This window comes from Grampus griseus (genome assembly GCF_964374135.1).
Source record: "Grampus griseus genome assembly, chromosome: 14".
Lineage (NCBI taxonomy): Eukaryota > Metazoa > Chordata > Mammalia > Artiodactyla > Delphinidae > Grampus > Grampus griseus.
In genome coordinates, this window is record NC_139008.1 from 37118174 (window position 1) to 37140249 (window position 22076).

The window sequence follows — 22076 nt, forward strand, 5'->3', positions numbered from 1 at the left end:
AGGAGGTAGAAAATCGTGCTGGATAAAACCTGCTCACGTCCTCCCTGACACCCGTCCATGATAAGCGCCACGGAAGATGCCCAGGCTACCTGTATACTTCCCAGAACCTGTCACACGGTAAAGGTTGGAGCACAGGATTTTCCCACCTGTAAACATTAATGCACCTGATGCCAACTCTTACTTTTACAAGATGCCTGGCAAGTTCATCCAGCCCAAAAGCACAATTTCAATGAGAGGTATGAAGGCGGCTGATAAGCCTCTCTTTAAGGGATACATGCCACCTTATAAATTAACATAACCTAGTTATGTTTATGTTAAACATAACAGTATAAATTAACATAAACTAGTAAGCCGTCTTTCTCTGTCATTGGTAGCTGGCTGAAACTGTCAGCATGCTCTGGACAGGTGCAGAATGTTCTGGAGCCTAAGCTAAACCACGCCCGCTTCAGTTTGGTGGGCACTGAAGTAAAAGGCTTGACTACAGTCAGAGGAGAGAAACAGAGTGTGTGCTCTGGAGACGCTGGCAGGTGGAAACATGACCCTGGGGCCAGGCTGAGAGGGGGCAGGAAGAGGATGTTGTATGTCTACACACATACACCTGCCGGCCTCACCCCCAGAGCACAACCACCATCCCCCTCCACCTCAAATGCCCAGGACTCCGCCACTGCCCCCAGGAACCTCTCCGCCCCTTCATCCCCCCACACACAGCAGGCATATTTTGCTGTTTGCCACAGCTTATAGTGCATCCCGCAGCGCAGTGCACACAGTCCCAGGAGGGTCAAGGAGAGCGCCAAGACCTTTAACTCACTAGCGCAGACAGCTCTGGAGTGACTAGATGTGGAGTGACTTCTGTTAAGTACACCCTATTCTCCAAAGCCATGCTTTTCTGTTATGTCATAAAAATACATGCACTCATTTTGCTCATCAGTGTTTCTCAAAAAAGGTAAATTAACCACATTTTTAACCCAGTTACTCAACAAACATGGCCGCTGTGCTAGCGAAGGTCCAGGGACTTCGCTGTAAGGCAGGCATGGTCCCTACCCCTAGGAAGCTACATCCCAACACAGTGACAGACCCAATATCATTTACAGAACTAGCAGATTAAAGCTGTGAGGGCAGCCATGGCAGAAGTGGATGAGTGCTGTGAGGCCGGAGCGTAGGTTGGGGAGGGGCTGGCAGAGGGTGCTGGGGGGGTGGCGGGGGAGCGGTCAGAGGGCTGCAGCAGGTCCAGGGGAGGGTGACAGCGTCTTAGATGTGCTGCAGTGGCAGGAAGGGGAATACTCACATACAAAATATGAAATATAATAATAGCTAATCATGCATCACGCATTTCAAAATTTCACTTTCCCCTAATGTTTCAGATTCAAAATTCAGATTCAGCAGCCTTTATGAGTCAGAAGGAAAAACCAGTCATTCTGAAATCAACATCCAAGTGAAGTGTAGAATGAACTCCGGATTTTTGAAATGGCAATAACAGATGATGTAATACAGACAGACATACACACATATCTGCTTTTCCACCACATGCTTTATGAGAAACGGCAGGGCCACCACCAGCACTTCATAGCAGCTTCAGTGATTTAAGGTAAATGCAGTAGTACCCTCAAGACCACGCTGTTTTATCCACTTCATCAACAAATATTCACTGAGCACCTACTATGTGCCATGCACTGTTCTAGGCACTGAAGATACAGCAAAAAACAAAACTGAGCCCATGCCCTCAAGAAGCCCACATTCTAGTAGGAGCAGACAGACTCCCCCCAAAAAACAAAAGCCAGGTAAAATCCACAGTGTGTCAAATGGTGATAAATAACTGTGAGAAAAATACAGCAGGGAAGGAAGATGGGAGTGGTACAAATTTAAATAATCAGAGAAACCCTTACTAGGAAGGTGACATCTGAACAAAGACCCAAGGAGGTGGGGAAAGCCTTCCCAGGAGAGGACTGGGCAATGAGAAGGCCCAAAGGCAGGAGCAGCTCTAGACTCACAACAGTCCAGCTTGGCCCTCTGGACGGGCCACCTCCAGACAAAACCTCTGGATGCCAGGCAGGACCTCAGGGTCCCTGAAACACTCCTCCTGGGGTCACTTCTGGGCACCTCAAACCACAAGGGTGGAAGCCTGAGCAATGGGACTTGCCATAAGAGTCCTGGTGCCTCCTGAACCAGAGTCTGATGCCAGCCTAACCCTGGCTGTACTGTCCCTCATCAGACCTGGGCTGAAGATGCTGAACACCAGACCACTGCCGCTCTGGAAGCGCCACAGCAGCATCTGCTCTGCTCCAGCTTTATGGGCATGATGACACAGGGACTTGTCATGGCAGCCTTTCTCCTTCATGGAATTCCGCAATTTCCTTCCTGCCTCGGCCATAGCACGCCAGCCAAGTACCTCAGTGCAGGACCAGCTCTCATGGCCCCTCACTGATGGAGAGATGTTCATAGTGACAACTCAGTGCTCGTGCTTTCTCTTCCTGCAGTCATAAGTCGCTGGCATGGGTATGTTTTAATGAACAGTTTCACTTCTGCAGTTAAAATGATGGTCGAAATATTACCTTTTAAAGCACTTTAAAAGCATCAATTATAAAATGAAAAACCTACGAAAAAAGACCTCTTCCAGTGTGAAAAGCCCAAATGCTTATTTGTACTACAGCTATTATTCTAAAGGGCTGATTTTTTTTCACATTTGAGGTGGTAATTAAGCTGCATAAACAGCACTCTGAGACGGTCTGCCATGATCTGGAGGACACTCACTATACGGTGGCCCAGGGGTGGAGGCGGGGGTCAGGCTCCCGAGGAGCTCCTTCCAGCCCTCCAGCCCGGGGCCCTGCAGAGGCAGTGCAGCCCCGTGTGCCCAGGCAACCCAGGGCCCTGGGAGAGTCACTCCCTCCCAGCACAGCCCAATCAGCTTACCACCCATTTGGTGACCCAAAATTATGGTAAGTAAATACAATCTGGTTCCTCAACAGCTTCTGAAATTTAAGTCTCTGGAGAAATTTAAAGCAACAGTACCCTGTCCCCCATCCTCGCCCTCCCTAATAAAATGGAGCTGGTCACAAGTTCTCAAGAACACAGCTCTCTACCTGGTCCTGTAGGCACTGTGTCACCACAAGTCATGACTGCTGGTCTTTCCTACACACACAGGTGCACCCCAAATGCAAGCACCTCACACCCAAGAGAAGGCTGGGAGCTGCAGCCTGCCTCACCAACAGCTTCACACCAGTAGCTCCCTGTGGCCAAGGCCTCGCACTGACCAGGCCAGGCCCCAACCTCCACCCTTTCTCCCCCACTTCCCAGTACCAGCATCCTTTAAATCCCCCCACAGGACAGGACTCCTCCTGTGCTCCTCTCTCCTGCTTCCTGTGTGGCTGTCAGAACAAGCTTCCATAACTGCATGAAGTGGGAGCCATGTCTGTGGCTCAGCTCTACTGTGAACAAGGAAGGACGGCTGTTCTCAACTGAACTTGGCCAGGAAAACCAGCGCCACGAACATCCGACACCTGGGATGTCTCTGGAAAAGTGGGTCACACCCCCCTAACTGCACTCAACATGCACCTCGTCCTGCACCTGTCACCGTGTCACGTGACTGAGTAAGCAGGAGGGCGCCTGTGTGCTCACAGCCTCCCCAGAGCAGGACCACGACACCCTTCTGCAAGAGCATCTCTGTCAGGAAGACAAGCCCAAGTCTTAAACAACTGACTTCCAAATGAACTTGTAAAAATACTGTCCATAAACTGGGCGTTTTCTGTAGACTTCAACTGGTTTCACAACAATTTGTATATAAAAACTTAGGATTTTCAACTTCTTTGACTTTTTGAGTGTTAAGTTCAGCAGTCTCCTCTTAGAGGTAGAAACTCTCAAGGGAAAATTAATTTGCGATGGACTTACATTTTCGTATCCACCAAAAACACATCAAGGTTCAAGTTAACTATGCAATACATTGCTCAACCACTAGAGAGCTTAGGAAAATATGAACATCAAAATATCCAGTATCCAACATTCAAAACTGCTAAATGTGACAAATATATATATATATATTTTTAATAAATTTATTTATTGATTTATTTCTATTTTTGGCTGCGTTGGGTCTTCGTTGCTGCATGTGGGCTTCTCTCTAGCTGTGGCGAGCAGGGGCTACTCTTCGTTATGCTGCGCGGGCTTCTCATTGCGGTGGCTCCTCTTGTTGCAGAGCACGGGCTCTAGGCATGCAGGCCTCAGTAGTTGTGCCTCGATGGCTCTAGAGTGCAGGCTCAATAGTTGTGGCTCATGGGCTTAGTTGCTCTGCGGCATGTGGGATCTTCCCGGACCAGGGCTCGAACCCGTGTCCCCTGCACTGGCAGGTGGATTATCAACCACTGCGCCACCAGGGAAGCCCTGTGACAAATATTTGACTGACAAATAGATTAAAATGCAAATGAATTTGGGGCAAAGGAAAACAATGACCCACAGATTTCTTTTCTACCTCCGTCAAGTCTCCTATACTAGACACCTCACCTCTTCCAAAGCTGCAAACAACAACTTCACTAACCCTTAGGTTTACTGCCAGGTAAATGGAAGCTTATTTTTAAAATACATAGTCATATATTTGTAAAGCGCACCTCAGACCTTAATTACCTGGTGGCAAGACAGTATTACGAGGGTCAGATGAGGAAGTGGAGAGAGGACACAACTCAGCAGGTTTCAGAAGGCACTGCAAGTGTGTAGGGGAGCAGCCACAGCCAGTGGCCTGGGTGGCTTCCCAAGGCTCCTGCTGTGTCTAAACATGGGATAGGGTTCAGCTGAAGAGATGATTTCTTCTCCAAAATGGTTCAGAGAGGTTGTGTTAGGATGGAAGACTCATGGTTTCTCCTCCTCTGTTATGAAATATAGTTTGAAACACTTTACAATGAAAAGTGATTTATCTATTCATTCTACTAACAGATACCAGGAGCCCAATCTTACTTGAGCCCTAGGGACTAGAAGGAGAAAAGAAAACAGCAAACAGCCCCTGAGTCAGCACCAGGAAGCAGAGGAGTTGACTTCAGGGAAAAAGGGCTGACTGATGTTCCTCAGATCCCTCTGGATCTTTCTTTATGTCTTTATCTCTTTAGGAAGGATAAAGTGCAAATTAAGCAAGGATTTCATATGAAGAACAAGCTTGGGAGTTTGAAGCTAGACTCAGGGTTGGTGTGATGAGAAACAGTCTTTCATCCTTAGGAGGGAGCCTGTCATTCCGCACCAGAGCCAAGGATTCAAACCTGGGGGCCTACACACCCTGTATTTGAGCAATTGCAACTAGATGCTTTAAACATGTCTTGGTTCTTAAGAGTTTAAAATTTCTACCTACAAACCTGCTGAGGAAGAATCTGACGTCACAAGAATAAATAGCTGCAAATGCTTAATCATTAGTTACTAAACTGTCCAAACCTTTTGCATATGAATAGCTGCTGCCTCCCACAAACAAGTTACAGGTACAAGTACAGAAGTTACCACCAAACTGTGAGAACTCGTACTCTGCCAGGTTGGGACCCCAGCTCTGCTCCTGACCGGCCATCTGACCTTGAACACACTATGTCACCTCTCTGTGGCTCAGACTTCACCTAATAGTCAGGGATAAGGAGGGCAGGACCTTCCAGGCTTGCTGTGAGGATTTAATGAGTTAATCTACACAAAGCACTCAAGCTGACTCCAAGGGAGCACGCTATAAACAGTTGGTTTGGTTTGTTTGTTTTTTAATAAATTTATTTACTTTATTTATTTATTTTTGGCTATGTTAGGTCTTCGTTGCTCTGCGTGGGCTTTCTCTAGTTGTGGGGAGCGGGGGCTACCCTTCGTTGCGGTGCACGGGCTTCTCATTGTGGTGGCTTCTTCTGTTGCAGAGCACGGGCTCTAGGCGCGCTGGCTTCAGTAGTTGTGGCATGAGGGCTCAGTAGTTGTGGCTCACGGGCTCTAGAGCACAGGCTCAGTAGCTGTGGAGCACGGGCTTAGTTGCTTTGCGGCATGTGGGATCTTCCCAAACCAGGGCTTGAACCCATGTCCCCTGCATTGGCAGGTGGATTCTTAACCACTGCGCCACCAGGGAAGCCCCTATAAGCAGTTTTATGATTAAATAACACAGAAGACAAACACACACACACACACACACACACACACACACACACACACACACACACACACAGAGGTTTTCCCAACCAAGGGTCATCAGATGATAAAATAAGCTCTTCAAGACCAAAATGAAGCCCATCCCCCTTCCACATACTATATTTATCTGTGAGTAAACTGAATTAACTATATACTGAATTAGGAGGCCCAATTCTAACTGTGAGGCAGACAAAATGATACAGGAAGGCTGGGCTCCCTAACACACTGGGAGAGGAATCAAGATCAAAATCAGGGCCTTCTATGGTCAAGATGCTGTCATGCAGCTTAAGACTCCAGCCAGCAAGAGAAAGGATCTCAAACTCAAAAGGCTAAGCTGCCTTTAAATGCTGCCTGGGCAGAGTGTGCTGTGAAAGGCCCTCGACTGGTACAGCCAACACACCGCACAGAGGAACACCTCCCTCTAGGCCCCTGCATAAAGGGGGGTGGTAGACTGCCATAAAATCCGACCAGCTCATCCCCAAAGGGACACTGCTCTCAAGTCAGTCGTGCTCACTGGCAAAGAACATTCTGGTAAGAACCTTCTCTCACCTCAAGAAAGTCCACAAAGCTAGGCCCAGCACAGAAAACCTGGCAGAGGCAGGGACAGCAACCACTGCCACCTTCCCCAAACCCCAGACCTCTACCATGAAGAACTAGAGTGAAGGAGCAAAATCGAGGACCCAAGGTGACTTAGCTGAAATCATGGGTAACTACGCGTAAGCCACACTCTCTCTGAGCCGTAATTTACTATTCTGTGAAGTGAGGTGTATAATACTGACCCACCCCTTGAGGGCTGCTGGGTGCCCACAACAGACAGGAGCTCAAAGTCACTTTGTGAAATACATCTGTCTTGTGTTCACAGGGCAGACCAGGCATGGCTACTGCCTAAAGTGGTGGGAGGGGATTGCGGGGCATGGGCGCTTGTAACACAGACCACGCCACATGCTCCACCCACATTAGCCTTCAACCACAGGCAGACCGGGAGGCTGGCCCACATGACACAAATGGTCACCAATGCTCTTGTGCAACTCGACACATAGCAAAATGCAGCTCATCCTAACCAGCATGGAACTACACTTAGGAGCTCCAGGTGGATGGCTGACTGGATTTAAATGAAGACCCGAGTAAGACTTTCTATTGTTCCATGGAGCAGCTTGGAGAAAGTGCACCAGGAGAGGGAGAAGCGTCTAGTGGGTGATCCCCAAGGGTGACCACTTAATCTGTCCTCCCACTCTCTTCTGCAGCCCCTTGGAGCCTCTCACCCAACGAAAGGCAGGTGGAAGAACACAAGGTCACAGCTGCCAGCCGCCTAAAGTCTAGTACACAGGCTTAACAGACCCCAAGACTCAGTAAACAATGTCTGAATTTTGCTAATAAATCTGTACCTTCAACATTAACTTTGTGCATACCACAAACATACTATGAAACACTGAAATACAGGATTTCTTTGCTCTTCTAACTTCCTTGGATACTTTGGAACTGCATAAAGGTATACTTTACATGCCATTAACTAGATTAACATGAACATCAGGATGCAGGTGACTTCTGGGTTGGAAGGGAGGAGATTACAATCAGCAGAACCATTCAGAGGGCTTCTAAGAGCCTAGTAAAACCCTACGTTTAAAACAGGGTGGTGGCACATGCAAGTCTGTTTTAAATTCTCAATATACACCCCTTATAGATACAACTGTAAATAATATTGCTTAAAAGGACTTAATGAACTGCCATTTTTCTCTACTTCTAAAAATAACTTTTATTAAGCACTTGTTGTTGTCACGCACACTTCTGAGCATTTCACACATATTATCACAGTCCTCAAAACAACTCTTGGGGGTAAGGACCACTGGCATCCCTTTTTACAGATGGAGGCACTGAGGCACAGATCAGGTCCCTGTCCAAAGTCAAAAGCCCAACAGTGAAGCCAGATTCAAACTCGCTCTCAACCCTCCCCAGCTGGTAGAGGGTATGTCTGATGCTGATACTCCATGTGACCCAGGGAACAAGAAAGTAGGGTCCCAAATTGGCAGGACCTTCCTGGGAAGCATTCAGTAACCACTTCCATATCACATCTTAGGCTCAAGTCCTTCTGACTTGCCAATTTCTGCTACACTGAATCTAGTTCAGTCAAATTCATACTAAGATTTATATTATGAAAACATTCATTAAGGAAGTACTCCGGGCTTCCCTGGTGGCGCAGTGGTTTAGAGTCCGCCTGCCGATGCAGGGGACACAGGTTCGTGCCCCGGTCCGGGAAGATCCCACATGCCGCGGAGCGGCTGGGCCCGTGAGCCATGGCTGCTGAGCCTGCGCGTCCAGAGCCTGTGCTCTGCAGCAGGAGAGGCCACAACAGTGAGAGGCCCGTGTACCGAGAAAAAAAAAAAAAAGAAAGAAATTACTCCCAACAGCTGGAAATGGCCAGTGTAAACGTCCACAACAGGACAATGGCTACTCATGGTTGACCCACAGAGAGGAGTACTACACAGCCACTGGAAGTGGCTCATGCAAAACACTCAGTGAAAAACAGCAGGAGACAAAGCTGTCTCCTGATATACGGTCAGGGTCCCAATTTGATTTTTTTTTTTTAATACAGAAAGGAAACGATGACCCCTGGGTGAAGAAAAGATAGATCTTCCAGTTGGTTCCCAGTACCTATTAACCTTGATGGCTGCAAGGGATGAAATTTGACCTAGGAGGGTCAGCAGATGCAGCACAGGGGCTCCAGGCAGTGAAGGCCTCTGAGGGACCTTATCAACAGCGCACCGACCACAGGGGCCACTAAGTCCTCAATAGACACTGGTAACACCACGTGGGGCCCAGAGACCTTCTGCACTTCCTTCCAGGTCCATCAGTTAATTCATCCAGAAAAGACGTGCGATGTATAAAAAGTATTTGCTAATAAGTAGATGAATAAATTAATATCTTTTAGATACAGATCCTATGTGTGAGGAAGAAATCATTAACTACCACTGGGGGCCCAGTGTGGAAATCCTATTTCTGCTTTTAAAGCCTGTCATCCTAGAGCAGTATCAGAAAAACAGAAGCAATTCAAAGACAGTCCAATCCATATACTTAAGATTCTGTTTCACAGCCAAATAACTTGGATGAAATCTAGAAAGAATATGCATTAAAAGCTTTAGTGAAAAAGCTTTTCAGTAAAATCTATTATTAGTCAGAAAACAATAATATCAACAAGCTCTCGCCTTCTGTTTTACTAAAATAATTTAACATATTAAACTTGCCAACTAAGAAAAACTGAATTTCTAAGCTCAAGTCACATTAATTATATACCACTTAAATATGAATCTTTCTTTGGGAATTAAACTCATTCAGCAAACGTTTTTCCCCTGCAATCTAGTTTGTGAATCTGAGTGATACCTAACTTGATCCAAAGCAATTTATCTTGAAAGTTAGGTGATGTGGTGAGGCCAGCAGGTACTGAGCTGTTTCCCCTTCTACTCAGAGGAGCTGAACCCTGGGGCTCCTCTTTCCCACTCTCCAGCTTCCAACCCCGGCTCCTTAAAGGAAACCTCCCTCAGCCTCCAAGACTGAAAGGTCAAGGGCTGAAATAAAATCTAGAGCACATGGGCACTTCCAATGAAATGAGAACCGTTCTCTAGGGTTCCAGCCCTCCCAACCCCTCCCCTCCAGCCCCTCCTTCCCCTCTCCTGCGCTGGGGATCCTCAGCAGCCCCGTTATGTTCCCCTTGCTGACACTGACCCACCAGCCATGCCCTCTCCTCCTCCTGTGTCCTTCAACCTCAGTGGGGACTGCACTGTAATCTGTCCTTGCCGGCCCACAGCTTGTGCCCCTCCCCCAGCAAGGTGCATGATCCTTGAGAGCAGCAAACGGACCTGTTGGAACTTCCTTAAAATGCCCTAGATTTTGTTTACCCTCCATTGGTGTTTCCCACACATAAACATACAACCACAGTGATATGGATAACTGTTCTAATCACCCTAACAGATTATCCTGTTTTTTTTTTTTAAAAAAGCCAGATTAATGTGGTCAGACTTTTGTTTTTTAATCCTCTGAAGCTCCTCTCTCTTTGAAATAGGAGAAAAACAAACCAGCCCCCAGAATGCCACTGGCCATACATATCAACATCATCTGGCAGGAACACCCTTCCAGCAGTGTAAACTTACATGGTTTTGCAACGGAAGGAGAGAGACCCAGCTTATTTCTAACTAAGAATGCCTATCCCGACACCTGAAAAGGCTCCTTTAACAGATGCTTTCCTTTCCTGGGCCTTTATCTGCAAATTCTGGATAACAAGTTTCTTATTGGGAACAATAATGGCCAACTGAGACAGAGAGAGACTTTGTCCCACTGTTAACCGCTAACTCCCACAGAAGAGCTTCACAACATCATCAGTGTGCAAAGAAAGATCTATTTTGTCTAGCATGACATTCATCCACACCTCCACCAATCACCAACTTAAGAGTTCAGTTACCAGAAACAAAGAGAGGAGGAGGAAGGAAAGAAGAGCAGGCCAGGCCAGTCCAGTCTCTATTTCACCTTCTCTTAGCCAACCCCAAACATGTAAACTGCCTCCAGACTCCTAGAGTCCTAGGGAGGGACTTCAATGCCTTCAGGCCTCTCCGTCATTTTCTTCATAGTGCTTTGCCCTTTTATCAGTGCCCTGCTCTTTCTTCCCACAAATTCCTACCTTCATAACTGTCTTGTTTTTGCTGTGGTCATATGGAAACGACGTTGGAGGGGCAAATCCATAGATGGGTGGGAAAACAAACCAAACTCATGACTTTCCTGAATATGCCTATCTTCAGAGTTCTGGGCTAGAAGAAACTCCAAACTCTGTGCTTGTTTCAATCTAAAAGTCTCAAAGTAACAGCCCACAAGTCAGGCCGTGACTCAAGACCTTTAGACAGTAAACAACACCATAGCTTCACTTGAAAGAAAAAAAGCTAGAGAACATACCAAAGCTAACCACCTACTTTCACAAGGACCAGGTGATACAGATCTATCCTCCTACCTGCAAAGAAAGCACAAAGAGACTGAGCACACAGGACCTGAGCAGATCACGGCAAATGCTAATTAGATCACAAATAGCAGCTTCCAAATACTCCGGAGGGTCACGGGCCTTCCCCGATTAGAAAGCGTTTCTATCAGTGGGTTCAGGTTCACTCGGCACCTGGGGACATCTCTGAACCTGCACAGTGTCCTGGGGGCGTCCATGCCTGCATAAAGGGGCCAGAGCAGGCAGGCACCTGGACCCCATGCCAGCTCTGACCTGGTACATAAGTCAGAAGCCCACCAAGTCCCAAGTGTCTTCATCTGGAAACCAGAAGGATCCAACTGAGTAAGCATGAAGGTCCCTCCCAAAATAAAAATACTGTGGTCATCCTATGACACACAAACAACAAGTATCAGAGAGCAGAGCAGGGCCATAGGCCTAATTCCAGTCAATCAGAACTAATCTTGTTTCATCTTTCCAGTGATAAGTCATGTGGACATCAGGCACTCCTGATACATGCACTAGGGGCACCCAACTTCCTTGGGATTCTTCCTGAGTCCATAACCCCAGTTTCATCAACAAAAGACATCAGACAAACCCAAACTGAGGGACAGTCTATGAAATACCTGACCAGTACTCTTCAAAAGCATCAAGTTCATGACAAACAAGGAAAGACTGAGAAACTGTCATAGAGCAGAGGAGACCAAGGAGACCCGACAACCAAATGCAATGTGGTACCCTGGATGGGACCCTGCAACAGAAGAGGACATTGGGGGGAAACTGAGGAAATCCCAATAGGTTTGCAGTACAGTAAATAGTGTGGCACCAATGTTGAAGTCTTAGTTTTGACAGATGTGGCAGGGTTGTATAGATGTTAACATTGGGGAAGTGGGATGATGGGTATTATGGGAATTCTGTGTTGTGTTTGCAACCTTTCTATGTATCTAAAGTTATTCCAAAAATCAAGTTTATTTTATTTTTTTAATATTTATTTATTTATTTTGGCTGCTCCAGGTCGTAGTTGCGGCACGCGCAATCTTCGTTGCGGCGCGTTTAGTCGCAGCATGCAGACTCTTAGTTGTGACATGCAGGATCTAGTTCCCTGACCAGGGATCGAAACCGGGCCTCCTGCATTGGGAGCGTGGAGTCTTACCCACTGGACCACCAGGGAAGTCCCTCAAGTTTATTTTAAAAATAAGTTTGTTTGGAGGCTATTTTGATAGCTTCAAGCAAACTTAAAGGATCTGAAAACATCCTGTGTCATTAAAAAACCTGACTCAGGGGAATTCTCTGGTGGTCCAGTGGTTAGGACTCTGCGATTCCACTGCAGGGGGCACGGGTTCGGTCCCTGCTCAGGCAAGCAGTGCAGCGCGGCCAAAAACAAAAACAACAACAACAAAAAACAACTTGACTCAGAGTCCATACTGAATACTAATTTGAAAAATACAGGGCTACTAAAGGAAAATAATACACTTGAAAGGAAGGGAAAAAACCTGACACTGAATAAATTCAGTATAAATTTCCAAATACCACCACCTTCATCATGCACTGTCCAAAAGACATCCGTGTTTGAAAGCACAGCAGGTCTCCCCGAGAAAGCACTAGGCAAGCACAGCTACCTGGTCTTCCCAGCACACAAAACGGCACTCCCTCCTTGAACTTCCTCCACGGTCAGCCACTTCCCTGCTCCCCTGTCCTCCCGGCTGCCCCTGCCAGGAAAGCCCCCCTGCTCGGTGCACCCCGGGGCCAGGTTCTTCTGTGTTCTTCACTGCAGCAGCCCTACAAAGGCCAGCCACCCACTCCTGGCAGGGCACTGCCCTCCCTTCTGGCCGCACTGCTAACCATTTCCCCTCAGCCCCTGAAGCGGGGCCATGGTTAAGGGAGTCACAGAGGGGTGAGAGCGCGCACGTAGGCTGCCCCCCACCCACTAAGCTGCACATCAGGTCCTTTTCACCCAAGGATTCCTTCAGGGCATGAGCATGGAGCCCTGTTCTGTTGATGTCTATTCTCCTAACTCACCACCTGACCATCCTCACCCACCCACCACCCACCCCCCTCCGAAACACAAAGCTCAGTGCCAGTGCTTCTGGGTAAAAGAGTTTTCTAAGATTTAAAAAAAAAAAAAAAAAGCACTTAGATTGTATGAGTTTTGTTTTTATAGGAATGAAAATAAATGTATTTGCAAATAAAATCTATATTTAGATGCACAATTTTAAAACTGTCTATCTGATAATAACAACTATGTACATACAATCGGCAGACTATAATTTTGACCAATGAAAAAAACCCATGAAAGAAAAATGCCAAATTGCAGGAAGAAAAAAATGAGTTAACAATGGAAAAAGAGAGTAGTATGGGCTGAGCTTCTGAGACTGTGCACTGAGGAAACAGTTTATTCTCTCAGTCTCCAGTCCAGGCTAAGCCACAGGCCACTCTGACAGAAAAATGCAGAATGGCTAAGGGCTCACCCTCTAGGAAGGAAGCCGGTTAATAATGACAGGACCCCAGAAATGAGCAGTTATCAAGCTTCCTGGCTTGCTAACTTACCTGCTTCCCCGGGGCCTAGCTGCTACGGATCAGACTTTCCTAAGAACATGCCTGAGCAGAGCCAGTATTCGGGCAATTTTCCCAAAGACTGGGCTGTTCCCACCATTTCCCATAGGAGAAGCACTGCTCACGGCCAGTGCTGGCACACACTTAGGTCTGAAGTTCCCATCCACTCCCGCCCTCCTCCTAGGTTGGTGGCTCTCTCACTCACACTCGTTCACCCCATATCCGTGCACAGGTGCATGGCAGGAAAACCCAAGACAAGGTGGGCTTCTCAGACACTGAGTGTTGGGATCCCCCAGGACCACCAGCCGCACAACCATCTCAGGAAGGTGGAGCCCCTCACAGCCAGGGGCACAGCTGTGGCACTGCACACACCCACAGAGCATGTGCTCCTCTTAAGACAGAATGCTCTTAGAAATTAGAGCAAAGCCAAGAGCTGGGAAAAGCTGTCTCTGACCTTACCCAAAGCAGCAAAGAGAGGTGTGCCAAAGGGACCGCAGAGCAGGGTGGCTGCTTCCGTCATGAGGGGAAAGCACCTTGGCTTCTGGTCAGAGAATGTGCTAGGGTCATCCTGATCCTCAGGGCCCACCTGCAGGGTCCACAAAGCCGACGCTGGCTCTTCTACAGGTTAGATACTCAGGGTCTGACCACATGAGGACAGTGGTCCATGGCAGGGCTCATCCCTGCCTGTTGGCACAGCAGGGTAGCAGTGCCAACTTGGAGAGCCTCAGCCCAGAATACTATATGCCTGACACTAACACTTACTAATCCAGATTTAACCTGACATTTGATCACCAAAACTTCCCAGGAAGGACTGTAGTATAAAAAGGAACCAATGGCTTTCAAATACAACCTTTCAAGGGTTGAAAGGTGGTAAAAGGGTAGGTGGTATAATATACAGAGAGAAAAAAGAGCCATCCCCTTTTTGAATTATATTTCCTTAGACAATGAAGAAATGGTACATGGGACCATGTTTTTAACCATCGGACTTCTTTCTAGTTTGGAATGCTTTCATATTAAGCAACAAACAGTTTATGATGAGACCCTCCGTCCCTCAAACACATACAGCTCTGAACACAGGGAGTCAGAATACACATGCAGGATTCAGAGATGTCTTCGTTAATAAATAGCAAAAATGGTAAGACAGGCTTGTCACAAATATGCCGGGTATGAGAACCATGAAGAGAAAGCGTGAAAAAGAGTAACAGAAACCATCTAGACTCCAAGTTTAGAAAGATATATACATAACAAGGTACAGAACCTGTTTTAGAGAAACAGAACATTGAATATATAACAAAAGCTGATGCAGACCAAAGGGCGGTAGCAGGGGACACAAAGAAGCTGATTGGCCAGAAAAGGCTTCACAGCCTGGGGGTGGGGAGGCCAGTGTGTTTCCACTGAGGGGAATTTCTTCAGGCAAAGAGGAAGGGCCTAAAGAGGAGAACCTGGCAGCCGAGAACATCCTGGACACTGTCCTGGGCTTTATAGGCTGGGAAGAGAGGCCACATGGCACGGGCAACTGAGGGACGCTCGCGGAGGAGGAGCGAAGTGACAAGCCAAGAAAAGCAGGGGAAGTCACAGGAGCATTGGAATTTGGGGACCCCCACCAGCAACTCACTTCCTCACCAAGAAAGGGAAAACTAGGAAGAAAGCGTGTCAATGTTTTCAGCCCCACGAGCGACAGTGTGTGATGAGCACGCAGTGCGGCCATCCCCCTCCAGACGTAACTACTTCCTTCACTGCAGGAGGGTGTCCACAGCCACGCCACCATCGAGCACAAGAACTGACTGCATTTCAGACCCGGTGCAAGAGCAAGGTCTGCAAGGTAAACCTTCCCCTGGACGGGGCAGAGTTCCCAGGTCCACGGCAGCCCGTGTCTTCCCAAATCTTCCAGAAACAGGGAGGGAAGATAGAAAAGTTAACTCCAAGCCCCTTTTCCCACAGGTTTCCACTGCAGGTCAAAGCACTAAGGAGAACTTCAATGCGACTTCAAGCGACTTCAAGCCTCCCAGCGAATCTTATCAACCATCTTTGACAGGATCCAATATTAGGCTGTCACTTTGAGATACAACTCCTGCTGCAGTAAAATTAATTCCAAAAAAGAAAAACAGGTTGAAGAATGAGACTTTAACAATGAATTCATTGTTAAATAAGCTTTTACCCGGATGAATTCTGCCCGAAATACTGCCGAGAGAGACACACACACAGCCTCTCATCAGCCCTCTCCAGTGTGGGCAGACCTGCCACCAGCTCCATAAACAGGCGGAAGACAGGGACCTCCAGACATACCTTCAAACCACATCTTTAAATATTTCGAAGGCTGCAAGTGGCTGGTACAGAGGGCACACAATCCTATCTGTAGGATAGAGGAGGTCACCAGGCCACCAGGAACTATGTGCCCACCTTCATCAGGCCCCTCAACTACATTACAGATGGAAACCACACTTGTTTGTTCTTCTGTGGGCCATGCACCCAGTCATGAGCTGCTAAGGTCAGATTTGTCCCTCTTTTTCACACACAGAGTTTGCAGTGCTGTTCAGTTCTCGCTTCTGTGAGCCTATGTGTAATCCAACTATTTAAAAAGAAACCTGAATCAGTTGCTCTGATAAGGGATCTGAAGCCCACAAATGTAAACGCTTTATAATGAACTCTCTCTCTTAACACATTCAAAACAACTTGGAATTTCTTGGGATAAAAATTCCATTTTAGGGACTTCCCTGGCGGTCCAATGGTTAAGACTCTGCACTTCCACTACAGGGGGCACGGGTTCAATCCCTGGTCGGGGAACTAAGATCCCGCATGCCATGTGGTGTGGCCAAATAATAAATAATAAAATTCCATTTTAAATTAGGAAAATTTTCTAGACCAAGATGATGGAAGCAGACTTCATGCAACTATATAAATGCAACCAGCGTCGAGCACAGAAAACAGACCCCCCCACCCAAGAACCACCATGAACCCAACAGGCCTTTCTCCTCTAAGACATCATCATCAGAACATGTCCCCCACTGCTCTTGAGAAAATGCCCTCTGTCTGTTGTTTCATCTAGAGACTGGATACACAACTGGTTCTCAATATTCAAGTTATTTTTTTTAAAGGGTTTGGTATCACAGTGAACAACAATGCAATCCAGTTACGGAAGAATGCACTACTGAAAAGGCCTTAACAACACATGTCCAAAACTTACAGTTTCCACACCAGCACTTCCTCCCCGGTGATCTGCCCTTTGAACCTGCCTTCAAAACAACTGCTCCACACCCCTATGGCCAGCTGTCATCACAAGGGCAGGCGCAGAGCAAGCACACGTTGGCCCCAACCCTCACACCTGCTGAGGGAGTCATTTCTGCATCAAGTGTTCCTCAGCAGTGGCTCCTTGCTCCATAGTCACAGAAGTGAAGTATCACGTGGGATTCCATCAAAGTCCATTTCCACAGAAGATACTTCTCAGGAAGGGACAAAGTGTAGGGCCAGTGGAGGATCTCCTCACACCATCAACTCAGAAGGGACCAACTTTGTTCGCCCCCTCATTTCTGCAGCGCTTCCCAGTTCATTACACACTTGCCCTACGTGCACCCAAACCCCGCGTTAGGTGGCTCAGCAGACAAGGGCACAGATTGAAGAGGGGGACCCACCCAGGAGCTGCCTTTTCCTCCTCCGCAAACGTGTGCTAAAGGCAGCCTAGACTGTGTATACTGACTCAAGTCTCAAGTGCCACCGCCAGTCCACCCCACCCCCCATCTCCGTCATTGTAACCCATTATCCTGCAGTATGTTCTCCATTACACTTATCATTATATAAATATACCTTACATATCTTAAAAAAAAAAAAAAGGGCAACCTAGAGGCCAAGTCCTGCTTTGAAGAGCTGCCCAAGGCCTCTTTTCAGGTCCCATATCACCACAAGCTGCTGCTGTGATCCTTCTTATAAAACGCATGTCAGAAGAGTAGAACAAACCTACACTTCCACCTTTTATTAGTATAGGGACCTCACCTTGCCACCTCTGGACTCAGCTCAGTAAGTGCTGTAGGGATGTCACAAATACATCACACTGCACGAGGCCACATGAGAAGCTCCCCAAAAGGGTGTGTGAAAATCAGAACCCACTTCTTTCCATGTTCTCTGCCTTCCCCACTGGTTTCCCACACAGATGCAGTCACCCTTGCAAAAGCCACCCTAGAGTGTGCAAGGAACCACTCTCCCTAATCAACAGTTTTACCTTTAACAAAATCGTTGCACAATTTTTTAAGAAGCAAGGATTCCAAACCTCACCCATTCAGAATATCAGCCCTCAAATAAGGAGGGACCAGAGACTCTTTCCAAACAGCTGCTTTCTGACAGTGTGAGGCTGAAACAGGCTCCAGGGGTCACAGAGTTCAGCCATCTGCCCAAAGAAATAGCTAAGTGTGCTGTCCTTCCACAAGAAGATGTCCCTCCTGCCTCCCACACGGCAGTCCGAGGACACGCACAACCCCCAGGAAGACGTCCTGGGCAGTGGTACTGAGGACTTCCCCAGACAGAGGACTGCGACCCTCCCTCAGGGCGCCCCTCCCAGGAGGGGCAGGGTGGCACCCAGGCCTCTGCCATCGCTCAGACATGGGTTCAAACTGCACTCTATGTATTAGGCGGGTACTTAACCTCTCTGCACTGTGGAAGCTGAAGTTTCTGCACCTGTAAAATGGGAGCGACACCTATCTCACAACACTTTTGACAGAAGTCAAGCAACACAGTGTGAGCTATCTTGCAAAGTGCCTGCCTTGAAGTAAGTGCTCAATAAATGGTTCTGACAGCCTCTGGCTCACCGTAGTACCAAACTGGGCTGGGCCATTTCCAGACTTCTCAACTCATACTGCTCCCCCGCTGGCTGTACACATGTAAAGAAGAGGGAAAGTAATTGGGACGGGGCCTCTCCTAAAGTGCCACCTTAAAAATCCAGGTGCAAACTCACTTGAACAGTGCAAATCTATCTGTCCCCAGATGAAAAATCCACTACTGGGGGCATCTTTGCCGTTACTGACGGGAAATACAGCATATTCTCACATACATGTGGACAAATGTAGCTGATGAAAACACAAAAGCCTAGTTCCTCTCACTTCCTGATGGGGAGGTCCATCCTGTATTCTGTAATTCATTTTTTCTCACTGGATTCCAGTCTTTTTGTACTAAAAAGCTGCCTTCTGCAAAGAAACTCCAGATGTCAAGTGTCCATCACATGGAACCTCCAAGACTATAACACGATATGCTCTTTTCCTCTTCCCCTGTACGCCATCAGAGCGCACACCTTGTACTGCAACAGCATCACTGTGTGAAAGTTCGTCTTACAAACTTCCACGATCACTGTCAGCCCCAGCCGCCACTGAGGTCCGCCAAGCAGCCTAACTCGTGTTTTTGCGCGTTAGCCCAGGCACCCCGCGGTACAGCCACACATGTCGCAAGAGTCAAAGGCATCCCTTGGCCTTTCACCATTTTTCTCAACTGAACAGGTCCTCCTCCTCTCAGACTTCAGAGTATCACCCATCTCTACAAACCGGAGTTCTCAACCTCAAGTCCATGGACCAGCTCCAGAAGGATCAAGAGCCTCCTGAAGTAACTACAAAATTCAGTAAAGCCGTGCCGTTTTCTCAGGAGGGGACTCAGATCTTGCGTCAGACTCTCAAAAGGGCCCATGACCCCTCAGAAAGATTAACAGCCGCTACCGTGGAAAATAAGGGGTAATGTAAATTTCTTGGGTCTTCCCTCATTTAAGGGATTTGGCTTTTGAACCAGACTTTGCAAGCGGTCTCGATATTCTTCCATTCTTCACATTCGCATACAAGGTATAAATCCTTAAACCATCTTCCCAAGACTCCCGAACTTAACCGAGGGCAAACATAAAAACACTAGGGATACTTTTAGCAACAGAGAGAAAACACAGAAACACTAACGATACTTGCAACAAAACATTTAACCCAACAAGTGCTTTATCTCTTTCCTTCCCCCTAAAATCCCTCCGCCCGGTCAGGCTCACTTGCCCGCGGTGGTGGTTTCAAGCCCGGCCTCGAGGAGGCTTCCCATCACGCCAATGCCGGTGCCGGAGCGGAGCCCCAAGGCATGAAAAGCACCGAAACGCCACCCCACCGGGCCGGGAAAGGAGCATATCGAGTGTATCAGACTCCACCCCAACCGAGAATTCGGAGGGACCCGAGCATCAGGTGCTTCGAGCAAGAACTCGCACGTCCCGCTTTCGCTGCGAGCGGAGGCACTGGGACCCCGTCCCAGGTGAAGGCCCGAGGCGGTTCCTCTGCAGAAAGAACGAAAGGTAACCCCGGAGGCCTGACTCAGGCCGCGCCGCGCCGAAAACAAACTTTCCAAGCACTTCCACCGCGACGGGCCGGTGACACCTCCCCGGCCTCCCCCGCCCTCCGCGCGCCTGTCAGCGCCCCCGCCGGGCCGGCGCCCGCCTCACCCGGGCCAGGGCTTCCTGCAGCAGCCAAGCGGCGCCCCCACGGCGCCCAGGGTCCCAGGTCCGGCCGCTCGCCGCAGGTGAGGCGCCGCCCGGCCCCCGGGACCGCGGGCCGCCCCGCCGGGCCCCGGCGACCGCCGCGCTTGGCAGGGTGACGGGCCGGCGCACCCGGGCGGCTGCCGCGCACTCACCAGCTGGCTGGTGGTCCTGGCCATGGGCCCCGCGCCTGCACGGCGACTCCCCCGCAGCGCTGCGTGGCTCGGCGCCTTCTCAGCGTCCTCCTCCCCGCAGCGGAGCCCCAGCAATGGCCGCCCGCATCCTGCGCCCGCCCCGCGGCCTGCCGCCCCCAGAGCCGCCCCGCCCCCGCGCGACGCCAGGCGGGACTTCCGCCACGCCGCCGCCACCGCCGCCGCCCATTGGTCAGACTCGCCGTCGCTCTGCCGCTGCCCTGGCCAGCCCCGCCGGCGCCTCCGAGCTGCATTTCCGGGTTGGGGCCCGGCAGGCGGGAGAGGCTCGGCCCCGCCTCGGGCGCGGGGGGTTTGGGGGGAGCTCCGCGCGAGCCAATCCCAGGGCCGCGGGGCGGGGCCGGGCGCGGAACCGGGCGAGCTGTCATCCCGGCTGCCAGACAGGAAAACTGAGGCTCGGTGGGGTCGGCCCCGAGGCGGGAGTGGGGCTGGACTCCAACCGTGCAGCTTCGACTCCGGAGCGGGGCTCTGAGTAAAACATCGAGAGGAGCAACTTCACTAGTTGCAAAACTAAGAAGTGTTCGCGGAAGGAAATCTAGACTTTAAAGCCATAGCTAGAAGACAGGAAACAATCCCATCTCATCACTGCTAATAGTCCCAGGGACACCTTAAGAACTTTCTACTCTGCTTATAAATTTTTTTGGAGCTGTTGTTGTTGACGATGATGATGTTGAATTTTTTGGTAGTTGTTATTGTTGTTGATGACCATGATATTGTTGCTTTTTTAAATTGTGGTAAAATACACATAAAATTTACCACCTTAACCATTTTGGAGTTCAGTGGCATTAAGTACATTCATTCAATTTGTTCTAAGATGATGTTGTTTCAAACAAAATTAGAATCGCCTTGTTACCTGAAGGTTTGCATATTTTAAAATAACTTTTTTTCTATTTCCAAAAGAAATACATGTTCATTTTTTAAAATAATGATTTAGACAATACAGAGAAGTAACCGTAAGATAAATTAATCCTTCATCCCACTGGCCAGAATTAATTGTTGATTAGCACTGATGGCTGCGAACATTCACTTGGTGCTTACTCTTATTAAGGAATTTTCATGTCTAGGGCTTCCCTGGTGGCACAGTGGTTAAGAATCCGCCTGCTGCTCTTTTCTCATCCCCCATCCTATGTGTGGTTGAATTTGCTCCTCACCATGTCTTCTCACAAGACTTTCAGGATCAAGCGATTCCTGGCCAAGAAACAAAAGCAGAATCGTCCCATTCCCCAATGGATTCGAATGAAAACTGGTAATAAAATCAGGTACAACTCCAAGAAAAGACATTGGAGAAGAACCAAGCTGGGTCTATAAGGAGCTTCACATATGAGGTGGCACACATGTATGCTATCAAGGTCAATTGCATCTTACTGTATCAGAACATCACTAGTGTCTGGAACAGCTGCCTGTGTTTGATGGGAGAAATGGAATGGCCCTCTCCTCTTTTTTTGATCTTTCCTCACCACTGTTCACTGTGTAACTCAGAAATAAATATGAAACCTTTTGTTGGAAAAAAGCAAAAAAGAATCTGCCTGTCAATGCAGGGGACACAGGTTCGATCCCTGGTCCGGGAAGATTCCACACGTCGCGGAACAACTAAGCCTGTGCACCACAACTACTGAGCCTGTGCTCTAGAGCCCGCGAGCCATAGCTACTGAGCCCACGTGCCACAACTACTGAAGCCCACATGCCTAGAGCTCGTGCTCCACAACAAAGAGAAACCAACCATAATGAGAAGCCTGCACACTGCAACAGAGAGTAG

The 22076-nt window shown here is 48.5% G+C and overlaps 2 protein-coding genes across 4 annotated transcripts in view; one reads left to right on the forward strand and one right to left on the reverse strand.

Moving 5' to 3' along the window:
- Positions 1–20393, reverse strand: part of PDPK1 (3-phosphoinositide dependent protein kinase 1) — a 71396-nt gene extending 51003 nt beyond the window's left edge. For all 3 annotated transcript variants that reach the window (XM_082670204.1, XM_082670205.1, XM_082670203.1), the window contains exon 1: positions 20267–20393. In XM_082670204.1, the coding sequence (XP_082526330.1) occupies positions 20267–20290 (24 nt within the window). In that variant the 5' untranslated portion in view covers positions 20291–20393. The remainder of the gene's footprint in view (positions 1–20266) is intronic.
- Positions 20394–21441: 1048 nt separating this feature from the next.
- LOC309832191 (large ribosomal subunit protein eL39-like) lies at positions 21442–21650 on the forward strand. The gene has a single exon (XM_082669833.1). It carries the CDS (start codon positions 21473–21475, stop codon positions 21626–21628), a length of 156 nt encoding a protein of 51 aa, XP_082525959.1. The 5' UTR covers positions 21442–21472; the 3' UTR covers positions 21629–21650.
- The last annotated feature ends 426 nt before the right edge of the window (positions 21651–22076 follow it).